Here is a 15,880-nt window from a genome sequence, read left to right on the forward strand (position 1 = left end):
TCTTGTTCGCATAGAAGTTTCTGTCATCAGAATCTGGGCTGTCTGTAGACGAGTCCTCAGTGGAATTGTTAGTCTCTGGGCGAGATTTAGCCTTCTTTGCCTTTTTCTTGCCCTTTCCGAAGCTTTGTTTCTTGCTTCGCTTTTTACCTTTTCTGTCTTCTTCGCTCGAATCTGAAGAGCTAGAAGAACTGTCAGAAGAAGAAGAAAAAGAAGAAGAAGAAGAAGAAATGGGTACTCCTTCATAGTAAACACGCTTCTTCTGTTTCTTTGCTTTGTCAAATGTTGACTGATGACCCAAATATCCCGGGAAGTTAGTGCCTTTCTTCTGCTTTTTGCCGTGCTTTTTGGCTTTCCTTTGCATGTCAAAAAGCTGAGCAATCCGTGCATCAACCACCTCTTCTAATTCCTTCTCTGAATATTTCTTTAGAGCAGAAGGTTTCTTGAGAGCGGGTTTCAGGGGTGTAGTGGTTTTCTGCCACTGCTCGTGCACTTCCTGAAAAGAAGTCTCGCTCATATACTTTGCAAGTTTTGGGTCCTTCGCAAAATTGAGCTTCAATCGCGAATCAATTGACGACGCTCCATCTCTCGTCGCTCCGCCTGAGTAGGCCGAGGCGGGCCATACTTTCTGCCGGAATCTTCGTTGTGATCCTTGCCTGCATCTCCAGATGCAGAGGGAGTAGACCGATCCTTGCGTGAAGCCATAGGTGCCACGGGAAAAAAAATTGGGGATCGGATTTCTCTTCTCGTAGAAGAGAAATCGGCCGTGCTGTGATACCACTGTAACAGACTTGGACACTCCAAGTCAAGAATCAATCGCGACAGCACCAAATAACCACTTCAAAACAATTCACAGATCACAATAGATTTGCACTGGCCCGGCGAAGTTTCGTGCCTAGAGATATTGGCCCCAAAGATTGGCGCCCCTTTCGGTATTTCTTTATCTATTAAATCAATTGTCAAAGTACAAAGAGCGGTTAGGGTTTCACTCTCAGAGTCTACGTTCAGATGCTCTGCAGAGTGAGCCCCTCATTGCGTATTTAAAGATTACAAGGGATGCCCAAAAGCAGAGCCCCAAAAGCTTCCAGTTCAAAAGCAACAAATCTCTCTCTCTCTCTCTCTCTCTCTCTCTCTCTCTCTCTCTCTCTCTCTCTCTCTCTCTCTCAAGAGAGTAAATAAAGCAAATCAACTCTCTCTCTCTCTCTCTCTCTCTCTCTCTTATTCAAATTGGGTAGCCCAAAAAGCTGCAATTTTGCGTCGCTAGGAGTAAAAAGCAACCTCCACGATTTCCGGAAATCCGTACACTGCTACCACGTGGCATTTGCCACCTGGTTTTAGGGTTTTCAGCCACTTTAGGGTTCAGCCAGCAGTTAGGGTTAGGGTTTCCAGAAATTAGGGTTTCTGCAAATGAGGGTGTTTTGGCAGAAATTAGGGTTTGCAGGAATTTTAGGGTTTCTAGCAGAAATTAGGGTTTCTGCTGTCGGTAGCCATGTCATCACTTTGTGACACAACCCTTTGTCCGTCTACTTTGTTTTGTAGTTGGATAATTTTCATGTCCGATTTGCTAAATAATCAGAGGACAAACACATCTACGCGGTTTTGTCTCATAGGCCAAATACGGCCTCTAGAAGACGTTAATAATGCTCTCTCTCTCTCTCTCTCTCTCTCTCTCTCTCTCTCTCTCAGATAAAAGCACATCACTAGCCGATTAGACGGAAGGAGGTGGAGTAGGATTTCTTAGACTTGTTACTATCCTTCGCGAATCGCTAAGTCTTCATCCCATACCCAACCATGCATGATAGCCTACATCGTCGTAAGGGATGGAACTAGCTAGATATGTGCACAATAGATATCTTGATTTTACCCCATTAGAATATCACTTATTACCTGTAGACATAGAGGTCCATCCTATCAGTCACGCACGTACTTATGTACTCCCATACCTTCTAGATTATCTTGTGGAATATTTATTTTGTGCCTTATTTCCTTTTTTGGTATAGACAAAGGATACACCCATGTACACCTAGGATGAGGATGATTTCGTATCTAGAAAATGTAAAGAAAGCTCTCTCTCTCTCTCTCTCTCTCTGTGGCACAAAAAGCGGTTGTATATTGTGTACAAAGAGACCGTTGGGGATGGTCAAAGGCCTATTCCACCACTATATTCAATGATAGTCATAGTGCTTTGGCAGTTGCGAGAAACCGTTTGTTCCATGCTCACACAGAGCACGTCAAGGCGTATTATCATTGTGTCAGGCAAATACTCTCTACATGAGAGGTCAACTTGGCTTATGTGCGTATGTAGGACAACGCTGCTGACCTTCGGACTTCTCTTAGAGTGATGCAGTTTTTACTACGATTTGTAGCATCACTTTACGGAGCATGTGGAAGCCTCGTGGTGCTCACGACCTTCCCCGACATCAACCACTTTGAGAGCTATTTGGATGGAGCTACTGCCTACTCTTTGCAACCAATAGATACTTGAGCGGACTCCTCTAGGGCAATGAAGAAGCATAGATACTCTTTCTCAGGACATGGTCGAGATTTAGTTTATTTCAATTTGGACCATGGATACATCATTGTTCAATGGCCTCATCCTACTAATTTGGGAGAGCTCTAAATTTTCCTGAAACTGAGATGTTTTAATAACTTGTTTTTGGTATATCGGATAAATTGAAAGGCAAAGGTAAGACTTTCTTTTGGCGAGAAGATTAGCATCATAGTTTTGACAAGCTCAAGGTTCCTATGACATTGACACTTGTACTAGCTATAGTCGATCCACATAAACCAGTTGTTTTAGAAACTGGTGCTAGTTCGAGTTATTGGTGCAGTTTTACTCCAAGAGGGTAGACCGGTGGCTTTCAAGAGTAAGAAACTCCATAGTGCACAATAGAATGATTGCCTATGAAAGAGAACTCTATGCTATAGTGTAAGCTTTGAAAAAGTGGAGACATTTTTGTATGGAGCCAAGTTTGACATTGTGTTTGATTATGAAAGCATAAAATGGTTCACAAATAAAACTGATTTGAAGGGTCAAAAGGTGAGGTGGGTTGAGATTCTTTAAGAGTATGATGCTCAATTATGATATTGCAAAGGTCGATATACCATTGTAGCATATGTTCTCGGTAGAATGCCAGATATTAACTCCTTTTCTTCAAGAGTATGATGCTCAAGTATGATATTACAAAGGTCGATATACCATTGTAGCATCTGTTCTCGGTAGAATGCCAGCTATTAACTCCTTTTCTTTCACGAAGATGCAAATTGAGTTTTTAGCGTCTCTAAAGGTATATGTGAGCATTACGAGGCAAGACTCCCACACAAGGCATACTATTAGATAGAGCAATTTAGATATAGCGCTATAGACCTAGACTTAAGAGCATTGTATTGACACTGCGTGCAGAGTAGGTTGCAGGCTTACTAGATATTGGGGGAAGCCTACTTGCTTCTTTACTAGGAGGGACATAAATGCCATCTATTGCAAAGACCCATGCGACAGGTCATGGAATGACCCCTCACGCGCCCCTTCTTGTATAGTACCCTATCACCCTCCCTTGCAGGGTGATCTCTTGTAATGTACCCTCATGTTATGAATGGTTTCCCATTGTAGTTCCATATATTTCATTCCTAGTTTTCTAGGTCAGCTTTTATTCAATTTTGATCCACACAATTATATGATGGTAGGAACTTTTGGTCTCCTAGGTCGTGTTGGCCATTTGTAGACGTTATTAGTTCATTTCATTTCATTGTGTGTGTGTGTGTGTCATTGTGTCTCTGTGTATATCTGTGTGTGTACTATTGGTTTTGTATGTCATCTTCGTCTTTTGCAGATGTTAATAATGTTTTTAATAGCATCCCCCAATCCCTTCTCTCTATATTATTTTTATAGAGGAGAAAACAAGGCTTTACCCTTTGCATTCCAAGAAAGTAGCTGGCTGTGGCAACCACTAACTTTAGTTGTTGGTTTCTTTCCCTTGATTTTTCTTTAATTTTTGGGACTCTCTTTTTGAAGTCACAAATGGCCGGACATTGTGTGCCAGTGTGAAATGGTCGACAGTCCAGAGTTTCACCCGCAATTGGGAAGGGAAGGTCGCGACGAGATGGTCGGGCTTGTCGGCACTAGAATCTGAGCAGTAAAAGGGTGTCTAGACAAGTTCCTTCTGTCCACGAACAAGTGGTTAGGACGCCTATTCCACAAGCTTTACCAGTTCAGCCAGCCACCTCTCATAGTCCGCATATTGCATTATATGGACAGTGAACCAGTTTCCAGGCTATGCAACAAGTTTTCCCACCACCCATAGTACATCCTAAGTATTTCGGGGGATCACTGTTTCAGAGCATAGATGGTTATGCGCTTGGAAACCAACAGTAAATGCCAGGAACAGTGTTTGGGGGTATGCAAAGCATGATGCCAAACCCCATGTATGGAAATATTCAAAGCCTCTAAAAGTATCGAACTTTACAGTTGCACCACCTTCTTTGTAGACTTTTGGCTTTTCCATTTCTCCCAAATTGTCATAGGGAATTGTCTTGAACATGGGCACTGTAATAGGGATCATCGGTGCGACCCTTGGCCATTGACATTTTGCATCATTGGTGCCATATGTGGCTGCTAATCGGAAAAACAAGCCATGCCAAAATTGCCTTGTGGCACCCCAAAGTGGCCCTGGTTGCACTGAAACGCTTGTTGAAGGCAAAGACTCTTACTTCCTGTAGCAGTTTGATACAACTTATGTAGGAGGGAATTGTACAGAGGCCTCCAAGGTTAGGAAAGCTGCCACTTTCTTGAAAGGCAATGCACTTACATGGTGGACAACATTGTTGATGCAAGGACAGGCACCCGCCACATGGGTATACTTCAAGCAAATATTTGCATGTGCGTGGCTGTCAAATGAATTTGAAGCCGATGTGATGACGGATTGGCACCAACTCACTGTGGCTACTTGCAAGAGCCTACAAGAGTACAATTAGAGGATTTGTAAAGCCTTGCTCTTAGTAATGTCCTACAGGTTTGTGCCATTGATAGAGCAGATTGAGAAGTATTGTTGTGGGCTGCATAAAGGGCTTTGAGATTACTGTACAAAAAACAGAGTGGCTACCCTCACTCAACTTATAGAAGTTGCCAACAATTGTCTTGCCTTGTTGAAGGGAGAGGACAGTGGGTTTCCGGGCAACGTGAAAGGGGGTCAGCAAAAGAAATTTCAGGAAAGAAGCTCTTTGTGAAAGTGACTTCTCTAGCGTCCCAGGGGTCAGAAAGGGCAAACAAAGGCAAGGACTCAGCCGAGACGTCTGAAGGACATGGCAAGAAGAAGAAAAGAGAGCCTTTTGTGGGCAAGTCAATCTAGGAGAAGAAGGCTTTAATGGCTGAGAACAAATGCTTTATATACGAGCAGTCTGGCCATTTGCTGCAAATTGTCCCCAGAGAAGGAGGCTAGGTGACTCAGAGGACAAGAAAGGCAAGAAGCCTAAACCCTCGGCAGGTCTAGTGCGAGTTATGGTTGCCGTCGGAGAGGCCTGAGGATCATGTGATAGATTTGGTGCGTTAGTGCGGTTCTGCTGAAAGGAATCATGGGCCAAGTAGAGAAGCTGCAACCTAGTTCTTCACCCTTTTGCTCCCTAGTGCTTCTAGTGCAGAAAAAGGATAACTCTTGGCGCATGTGTGTTGGTTACCGTGTGTTAATTAAGAATACCATCAAGAACAGGTTTCTTATCCCAAGGATTGATGATATTCTTGACCGACTAGAGGGTGCTGCAATTTTTAGTAAGATAGACCTTAAGAGCAGGTACCTACTATTTTCAGATTTGTATCAGGCCAAAGGATGTGCACAAGATTGCGTTTAGGACGACATTTGGTCTGTTCTTAGTGATGTGGTTCGGTCTTACAAATGCTCCTGCTCTGTTCAATAGGATGATGGATTGGATTTTCCGCCCACAAAGTTTGTTGGCACATTCTTTGATGATATGATAGTCTACTCAGAATGAACAGGAGTATAGGGGTCACTTGACCATTGTCTTCGAAGAGCTACGTATTCAGAGGTTGCTTGTTAATCCTAAGAAAAGTGAGTTCTTGGAAGAGATTCACTTTATTGGCCACATAGTGTCAAAGGATGGTGTCCGAATGGATCTTGCCAAGGTTAAAGCAATTAGGACAGGGCCATATTTGAAGACTGCATGATGTACGTAGCTTCTTGGGCTTATGCTCTTACTACAGAGGTTTATCAGGAACTTTGCTGAGATTGCTTCACCTCTTCATGCTCTACAAAAGAAAGAGGTTGGACACAAAAAGAGATTTCAACCTTTAATCTCTTAAAGGAAAAGATGACTTCGGATCTAGTAATTGTCTTGCCAGACCTCAAGAAGTCATTTGTGGTCCAGTGTGATGCATTTGGCAATAGTATTGAGGCAGTGTTAATGGAAGATGGTCGGGTAGTAGCTTATGAAAGAAGAATCTTGCAAGGGCCAGAAAAGACTATGCAAATCTATGAGAAAGAGCTACTGGCCGTCATTCATGCGCTTTCTAGTTGGAAGTGGTGACCACATCCGAAGCAAGCCCCCTTTTTCACTCCATCAACAACTGAAGAATTTTTGGTTTTCTTCTTCTCTTGAGAAGGTCTTGATGGTGATTTGGACCTTTGCTAGAATCGAGGTCGCTTCCTTGAAGTGTCCTAACCGGATTGATGGTGTGAACTTCTTTTCTTCTCATAGTTCTCTCCATTTATCAAATGGAGCGTCTTGGGCTTTGTCACTGCATCCTCGACGTCAGCCTGGGCTATGTCCTTGATTAAGGCCCAACGGTAATCTTCATGTAATCCCAGCAGATACATGTGCACTGCGTGCGTAGAATCCACCTTATAGAAGATGAGTGCTTCCTTGAGAGCCGTTGTGTACTTATCAAAAGATAGAGTCGTCATTGAAAGACTCTGCAGTTTGGCGTAAGATTTCAAAGGATCCATTTTACCGAAATCCTTCTTGAATTTCACACAACAGTAAACCCACGTCGTAGGCTTCTCTGTCATGTCGCGCCACTAGGTGCTAGCCTTACTGCGCAAATGAAGAGGAATTGTCTGAATCCTCTGTTCATCATGCTCCTGATGCAGGTCAAAGTACCTGGTCCACTTGTGAAGCGAGTTATTTACGGCCAGTTCCGTACATTCCTTGCTTTCTCCTGAGAAATTTGTGGTTTTGTACAGGATTGTGGCAATTAGACCACTATGTGGACGCCCAAAAGCAACAACCTCCGTCCGCAATTGCTGGAGATGGGCTTCGCCCTCGGAAAAACGCGCTGTCGTTGACTGAGTTGTATTTTCCAAAGTGGTAAGTGCGGCGTTAAATCCCTGCATGGCCCCTTTGATAGAGGTCAAGTGAATGTTAGTCCGAACATTATCGTTTTCTAGAGCGGACATACGCTGGTCGAAGCTCTAGAAAGTACCTATAATTCATGTGAATGTTACGTGGCACGTGGTCAGGCTGCGTATCCGAGCTGGAGGAATCCATGGGGAAATGCGTGGAAAACTAAAGATTTCACGGGAAACTGGGCTTTTCTACACTCTTTGGTCGCGAACTCGGAGGAACTCTACGCGTCAGCGTGAGCGTCCGAAGGCGAGCAGACGATGGTGGGAGCACGAGCAGTTGAGAGGGAGGAGCGGTAGAGAGAAGCAGAGGGCTGAAAAATGAGTTTCTCTGCAAGAAGTTTCTTATAATTTGCAGGTTTCAGACCATGCTTTAAAAAAAAATCCCAAGTGACCAGGTCACTTAAAATAAAAAGGTCCTTATAATAAATCATTGAATGCTTCCATGTTTAACCGACACGTGGGGAGAGAGCATGGCGGGTAGCGTATAGTTTTGATGCTCGTGGGAGCTCATGTCCAGCACATGAAAGGGATGCCAGCTAGGAGCGAGCGTTGAGGGAAAAAACTCCACGTCTCCATCAGCCTCGATCCCTTTTTTTGTTGCATAGGAGTTCTCTCTCTCTCTCTCTCTCTCTCTCTCTCTCTCTCTCTTTTCACGCCACTGAGAGCAGTCCACTCTCTTCGCTCCACACTGAAGACTACAGAGAGAATCAATGCGCCCTCTCTCTCTCTCTCTCTCTCTCTCTCTCTCTCTCTGTGTGTGTGTGTGTGTGTGCGTGCGCGCGCTTCGCACAGAAGAGGAGTACAGAGGAAGATTGAAAAAGATGTTAATTAGCTGAATTTAGTCTAAATTCAGCTAATTAACGAGAAATGTACTGATTTTCACCAAAAACCAGCAAAATTAATAAATAATCCTCCAATTTTCAGCACTTTCACCTGCTAATTTTCTGATTTTTATCAAAAATCAGCAATGGAACATTAATTTTCGTTTGCAAACATGCTTTCGAGAAGAAAAGTAAGTAATTTCAGCAATTTAATCACTAAAAATTATGTGAAATTGAGGTTCCCTGACTCGAAACGATCCGTAGGTGTGCACACAGTCCTTCGTGCAGCCAAGCCGGCTCTGATACCATGAAAGCAAAGTGTGGAGTGGATCTTCCACCTACAGACACGCGTCGGACGAACCACCCGACCATAGCCACCATCTGGCAGCTCCCCCATGCTAGGGCAGCATCCAGGGACGTAGGTGTGCACCTATAAGACCAAGCGTCCCATACCACCCGGCCTCACCTCCTCGAGCTGATCTCGCGCACTCCTAGCGTCACGGGCTAACCACTGGCACTCCGCTAGTAAGGTCGATAACTGCAAATGAGGCCTTGGCCTCCCTTTTATAATAATGATCGACCACACTGGCCGGGTTCACACTACGTCCGCTTGGACAATGGACGCCCATCCCGACCGCATCTAGGCTAGATCCCCTCTCTTGTAAGCGGGGCATAACACCGTGGTTTGTTTGAAGTATCAATTCCAGTCACAGTTTATTCGTGAAGTATTCATCTGTGTCTTTAAGTTCAAGTAAAGTTTTTCAAGTAAAGAATCAAGTGAAAGCTAAAGTCTACCGCCCTACGGGCCGGTTTCATTGGAGAAAAGTCCCTAGTCGTTGTGTCTCTGTGTGTGTCTGTGTGTGTACTATTGGTTTTGTATGTCATTTTGGTCTTTTGCTGATGTTAATAATGTTTTTAATATCATCCCCCAATCTCCTTCCCTCTATATATTTTTATAGACGAGAAAACAAGGCTTTCCTTTTGCATTCCAAGAAAAATGACCAATGGCTAAAATACAAAGTAGCGATAATTACACGGGGAAAAATTCCCAGCAGTTTATTACAGATAATGGCAACAAATGGAGAGAAATGGGGAATTACTGGCCAATTTGGGGTTAGTGACAAAATTTTGTTTCAATGTTCTTTCTCATTGTAGGAGCTTGAATGGATTTGCTGGGGCTATTGCAAGGCGTAAGTTGTTGCAGGATAGACCGGTGGCAACAGAAGTTCGAACAAAACCTGGTCCATTACAAACCATTTTTAGCTTGCCTCCTGATGAGGTTTGCTTGCTACCTACCAAAATTTTCTGCGCCCATCCCCCCCCCCCCCCCCCCCCCCCCCCCCCCCCCAACCCCCGTCCTTCGCGGCCCCCCGCCCGTTCCCTTCCCCTTCACCCACACACATTGACTCACTCATGTAACTAACTAAAGATATTGCATTTGATAATTCCGTTGACAAAAGCTTTCAGGTGGTTGAGCACAGTTATTCTTGTGCTATGGAGAGATCTTTTCTATATCATGGCCGCATGTATGTGTCTACATCCAAAATCTGTTTCCATTCCAACATCTTTGCCAAACAAATGAAGGTATGTTCCGTGATGGTCCTGCAATTTTAAGTTTTGTAGATTTCTTTTAGATTTGGTATGGTTAGATTCTCATGTTAATTTATAGGAACTAAGAAATTGCTTTGTGGTCTTTTGTTTTTTTCTAGTGAGAGTTTGAAGTTTAAGAATCGAGACTGCGTTTTTGTCTCTTGCCTTTTGTATTAAGAACTTGAAAGTTGAGTTTGCATAAAGGAAAACGACTTTGATTCATATTAACTTTTTTCGTGAATTTTGTTACCTGTTGATCCTATCTTCCTTCTTAACCATGAGAATTTATATCTTGCGGACCTCATAATTCTTGAAGGTATACATTTCTCAAAAATTCACAAAGTGTCACTTTCAATGAACGACACAAAGAAAATGGCAATGATAACTACATAGCTAACTTTGAATAGAAACCAACTCTAAGGACAACACAATGGTACTCAAAGCTGAGCTGAACCCTTCATCTCAGAATGTATCATCGACAACAACTGTTGGCAGTACTCTCAGCTCCAAACCAAGGACCCATAGGATACAATGGAGGTGTAAAAGCTTTACCGCAAGATCCCATCAACAACTCAACATCTAGAACCATTGCATCAACATTTGTGCAATCTAAAGCAAATACCTGTCTAGAGATATAGAGGGAGGACCCTTGGAGGGGGGTTAAGGGACCCCATATGGTGTTAGTCTCCTTTCTCTCTCTATCACTCATAGAACCTTCACTTGCAGTATCTCTCTCCTCTCTCTAGTCTATTGCACATCTCCTCATGAAATAAAAGTAACCTTGAGTAAGCACTGAGCACTTATTTTGAATTATCACCTTAAATCACTTCCGTTGCACATTACATTGGTATCAGAGCTCTTTGGCAGTGTTCGGTATTATCACTCAAGAAAAAGAACCTGAAGAACCGTAGGAAATTTTTGACTTGGACGTGTCAATCTCTCGATCCATATCGTGTGCAGAGGGCATTTTGCTTGGAAAAAACAAAATAACAGCATTCAAAGCATACTAGCAACCGGATCCATAAGTTCCTGTAATGAAATGACCACCTGGATGGTAGGTTCTTGGCCTTCCCAGGCATTCTTGTCATCCGCAAAATCCTCGACAAGCATTCTTTGATGACTTTCGTAGCATCCATCGACGTAAAATCTATCTGTTTCCTGTGCTTGTACACTGCTTCTTCTGCCATTAACCTGTAGTGTTAAAAAAATGAACACCAGGGGATATCTCTAAAGAGGTTAACCACAAGGGGGAAAGGTCCTCATACTGCCTATAGAAGGAATTGAAGAACAATGAACAAAGCTAAAGGCTTGCTAGAGAATACTGTAGATTCTGTATATCCAAAATCTGCAGTTGAGACTGTAGACTTAGGACACAAGCAAGGGTTGTAAGCAATTCCTGTGAACAAATGCTCGTAGAACTCGCTAGCAGGGCAATCAGACCTGTGGCACGCCCGACAGGATCGATAGGATCACTTAGGGAAGCTTTGTGCAGGCATGCGAGGTGCGGCCTCCCCGTGTAGGGGACCTCTCTCACAGACCAAGGCAACACGCGCTAGAGAACACTCTCTCTCTCTCTCTCTCTCTCTCTCTCACACACACACACACACACACACACACACACACACACACATGTCACACACACACACACACACACACACATACTCTCTTAGTCACTTCAATGGGCTGCGAATGCTTTATCCGGCCACAATTTGTTTGCTACCATTGCATGACATCTTTCCAAAAGGAATTTTTCACTTTTCTAGCACTTGAGTGGTGCTAAGAAGTTGCTTCAGCCTGCTAAATTTTTCTTGATTTTGTAGAGTACTTGTAGTTTCTCCTTGATGAGCTCCTTGACATACTCTCGAAGCATCCTAGTTGTGCAGAGCTTCAAGCAGTTTCTGAAGACTGTGTAGGTTGTCGAGAGGAGGCCCTTTTACTTTTTGGTGCAACCTCTTGAACCACTGCCGTTGCCACCACCTAATGTTCCAAGGACTTGGCTACCAAGCCTCACCTCATACTAAACAGTGGAATAGCAGATTGTGTAGGTTGTCGAGAGGAGGCCCTTTTACTTTCTTGTGCAACCTCCTTTGCCACCGCCGTTGCCACCACCTAGTGTTCCAAGGACTTGGCTACCAAGCCTCACCTCATGCTATTCAGTGGTCGAGTTCTATAGCTACCAAGCCTCACCTCATGCTATATAGTGGCCGAGTTCTATAGCTACCAAGCCTCACGCTCCCAGGGCTTGGCAAGCTTTCAAGTGTATTTTTCCTGTAGTTACATGACATCTTTACGTGAAGAGTAGATTTTGGCAAAATGGGGCAACTGGAAAATGCTAGTGCCATGGAAACTATGTAAATCTACAATGCAAAGGTTTTAGACATCCTACCTCCCGATGTCTTTCTTCAAGCTGATAACCTTGGAGGAGATAGGACTGCCATCACCTCTACAGGAATTTTGTTTGCCCAAGCAAGTTTGGAAAATCCAAGAGCTGATGGACCATGCTGTGATCGGCTACAAACATATGAAAGGAAGATTGGAATTTTCCATTAATGATTCGTGCTTACTCACACTCAACATCTCTTCAACAGAGAGAATTTGGATATCTGGCAAAAGTCAAAGTTGATTCTCTCGACGAGGCCTACACATTTGCATGATTGGATTTTGATCAATTTTGTAAAATTAGGGTTTCCAACAACAAATTAGGGTTTTTGTAGCATGTGTCAAAATTATGTTTTGGATGCTTTTTGTAGGCAAGGATGGAGGAAGATGGAGTCACAAGCGTTTGAGAGCATGTGAGATACTAGATAGAGATCCAATGAGAAGAACCATTGTTTGAAATTTTGAACTTTGTTTTGAGGCTACTATTTGCAAATTGTTTGGAATAGGTTTTATCTTTTTTGAGCTTGCCTTGTTGGTGATCGAATTTGTCTAATTTTGGCTCCAATGCTGGTTTCAGTGTTGTTTGATAACCTTTGAATGACATAATCTACGGTTTAGGGAGCGTTTAATTGTACTTGGAACCTTTGATCGACGCAGGCTGCGGTTTGGCGTTTAGTTGTAAAAAGAAACCTTTGATCTATGCAGGTTGTGTTCTAGGGAGTGTTCCATATGAACCGTTGAACGACACAGCGTGCAGTCTTGGGGAGCGTTTGTTTGTATTTGGATGTCTTTAAGTTTGGTAATTGCATATGTGCATCTGTGTCAAGTGTATAGCATTTTGTGAAGTACATGAATTTGATGCATCAGTAGTTCAAATTTGGATGAGGTAGACTGGGTATGTGGTCTTAGTGCATCGAGACACCCGTGAAAGATCATTGCCGTCTAGGTGTAATGGCTAATATTGCTAGACTTGAATATCAAAAGTTTCGATGGGGAAGATTATGGAAGTGTAAGGTGTAACAAGCTAGAGAATGTGTTGTCTGGTAATGATGGTCATTGGCATGTATGCAGTGTCTGCTAAAGACTCGGATTTAGTTTCGCAGGTGTTTTGTGGGAGATTACTCTTGCTTAAGAGGCGGCTTTGTCACAAAAATGATGACGTGGCATGCCCAATGAAGAGGGCTGGTGTACACCCAAAAAATGATGAAGTGGCACATTGTATGGAATTTTAAAAATCACGGTGGATTTTTAGGGACCGAGAAATTGTGGTAGTTTTTTAGAGATCCCGGAATCGTGGTGGATTTTTAGGGATGATGATGTGGCAGCTTACTCGCATGGAAAAGTGCTTTTGAGCTCTTACTTTTGTATTTGATGCTTTTTAGGGCCTGGGGCACTTTAAATAAGTGCCTTGGGAAGCTCTATGACAGATCTAGCAGAGGCAGACTGCAAAGTGACTCTCCTTGGCGATTGTACCTTTGTCAAGAGCAATATAAAAGAAATACCAAAAGGGTCATCAGGGTTTTGAGGCCAGTGCATTTGGGAGTGCAAGTCCGCCACTTCATGTCTATCATGTGGATCTCTCTCTCTCTCTCTCTCTCTCTCTCTCTCTCTCGTTGTGTTTGAAGTCCTAAAGTCTCTTTTAGTTTTGTTCTTTTCGTATGTGGTGTCCTCTAGTGACATTCTCTCATAGGCAGTCTTATTGGGAAGGGTATCTTCCACAATTAGAGTTTAATAGTAGGAAGCATTTTGCTACTGGTTTTAGCCAGTCATGCTGATGCATGGATTTAGCCAGTCATGCTGATGTATGGATTCTCTGAACGAGCACTCATTTGCAATCTGTGGGATGCTGGCTCTTCTATGCGCTTCTCTGTTAAGGTTTGGCTTTTGAACCATCAACTTTAAAACATTAGTACTTTAAGGAATCCTATTGTTGTGTAGAAAATTTTAGGCTGCCCAATGTACTTTCAGCAATTTGGATCCATGTTTGAGAAATCTTTTACTTTCCCCTCGATTTGTGTTAAATATTGATCTTCATACCCTCATCCGAAGAAGACCATGATGTTATTGGCATTAGATGACAGATACATATTTCTCAAGATTCCTACAAAAATCTCTTTTCCAAGGCTGCTAGAAATTTTGGGTTGCCCAATGTACTTATCAAATTGGATCTGTTTTTGGGACACCTTTTACTGGGCTAATGGAACCGTTAAACGTTTGCACTTGACAGATTTTGGTTATAGGTAGGCCAAACCAGTGGTTTGATGGTCACATCGGGAGAGATTGTCGGAAAGTGACATAGAGTTGGTTTGGCCCCAAAGTTACTTGATCTCCGACCACCCAGACAGGTCGTTCACAGCATATGTAGGTACAGTCAGGGTAATGGCATGTGTAGTGCAACTTTGTCTCTGGCTCCATGCCACACATGGGGCATGTCCTGGCCTCTGCTGGTACTCCACTGTATCTCCCAGTCTCGATCTGCAACTGGTGTGAAGATGTGCGTATTCGGCCAATAACACATCGTATCCCATGAGACAAGTGAGTGTCCATGTATCTGGGCCTCGTCATAAAACCGTCCTCTGTAAGCTGGAGAAGATGCTCTCTGTAGAAAGCCATCTTCGTGCCCAGCTCTTGTGCTGGCTGTATCCATGTCCTCCTGATGTCTAGCTGAGCTAGGTCCTATCGGATGAGCCTGGTGATCTCGGACTGTGTAAGAGTCAGAGGGGGTGCTTCTAATGAGTACTGGAATGGGGGCAATCTGTCTATGCATGAACCCATGCGCCTGAAACCATGATGTCATTTCACCATACCAGCATGCTGTATCTCCCTGCATGGCTAACTGTCCAGAGGACTCAAGTGCAAGGCGGGCATATCTGTCTCTGGGAAGTTCCCACATGCGGTGTATGAAGGAGACAGATCTGGTAAGCGCCTCGACTACTAGTGGGGGAGCAGCTAGCTCTGCTCGGATAATGGCACGGGGTTCTGAAGCCTTGGCTCTTGTCACGTGACACATCACAACCCTACGTGTCCGTGGACAAGCTACACCATAGCAGGGTTTCCGTCAAGTCCAGTCAAGTTAGATTAGAAGCGATCTGGCACTTTTGTGAGTTTATTCGTAGACCGTGCATGCCCAGTCACTCAGTGTAGATGCATATCCTCTGGTTGCAGCTTGCATAAGCATAAGCATTTCCATTAGATTCCATCAGAGTCAGTTTGGGGATTTTTCAGATGACTTTATCCCATTTTTCCCTATTTTTGACATTTTTCACTTATTTATTAAGTGACTTTTGTTGGGTACTCAGTAGGGCAAATTGGGTAAGTTAATATATAAGCAAACCCAAGTTAGCACAAATTGACAGATGAGCAAAGGCACAGTAGGCTTCCCCAAGCAACAGGTGCCCCACCCTCTCTCAGCAAGACTCCCTTTCCCATCAGCGTTTTTCAGCCATCGCCAGAAGGAACCCTACCTTGGCGTTTTCCAGATCAGCCCTCGCCAGCCCATCTCTCATCGCCTGGCGTTTTCCCCCTTCAGCATACCATACCTAGCGTTTTCTGGATCGCTACAGCATCAGCCCCTTGCAGCGTTTTTGCTTCAGGTGCTCTTGCGTTTTTGTCAACAATAGCAGATCTGCTGCCAGCGTTTTCTCAGCCCATGAACGACTCAAAAACGCAGGCAAATCAGCAGCTATACCAGCGTTTTTATCCACCAACTCAGCCCCTTCAAGGAGAGTCAAATTCAACCCG

At 43.7% G+C, this 15,880-nt stretch overlaps 1 protein-coding gene across 2 annotated transcripts in view; it reads left to right on the forward strand.

Annotated features, from left to right (window-relative positions):
• The window catches only part of LOC147424648 (C2 domain-containing protein / GRAM domain-containing protein), a 191,197-nt gene that overhangs the window by 81,855 nt on the left and 93,462 nt on the right, over positions 1-15,880 (forward strand). For both annotated transcript variants that reach the window (XR_015186499.1, XM_086500762.1), the window contains exons 7-8: positions 9,326-9,449; positions 9,638-9,754. Coding sequence is in view for 1 of the 2 variants with exons in the window: in XM_086500762.1 (XP_086356888.1) it covers positions 9,326-9,449; positions 9,638-9,754 (241 nt within the window). In the remaining variant the exon portion in view is untranslated. The remainder of the gene's footprint in view (positions 1-9,325; positions 9,450-9,637; positions 9,755-15,880) is intronic.

Source organism: Adiantum capillus-veneris, chromosome 25, assembly GCF_014529385.1.
Source record: "Adiantum capillus-veneris isolate H3 chromosome 25, ASM1452938v2, whole genome shotgun sequence".
NCBI lineage: Eukaryota > Viridiplantae > Streptophyta > Polypodiopsida > Polypodiales > Pteridaceae > Adiantum > Adiantum capillus-veneris.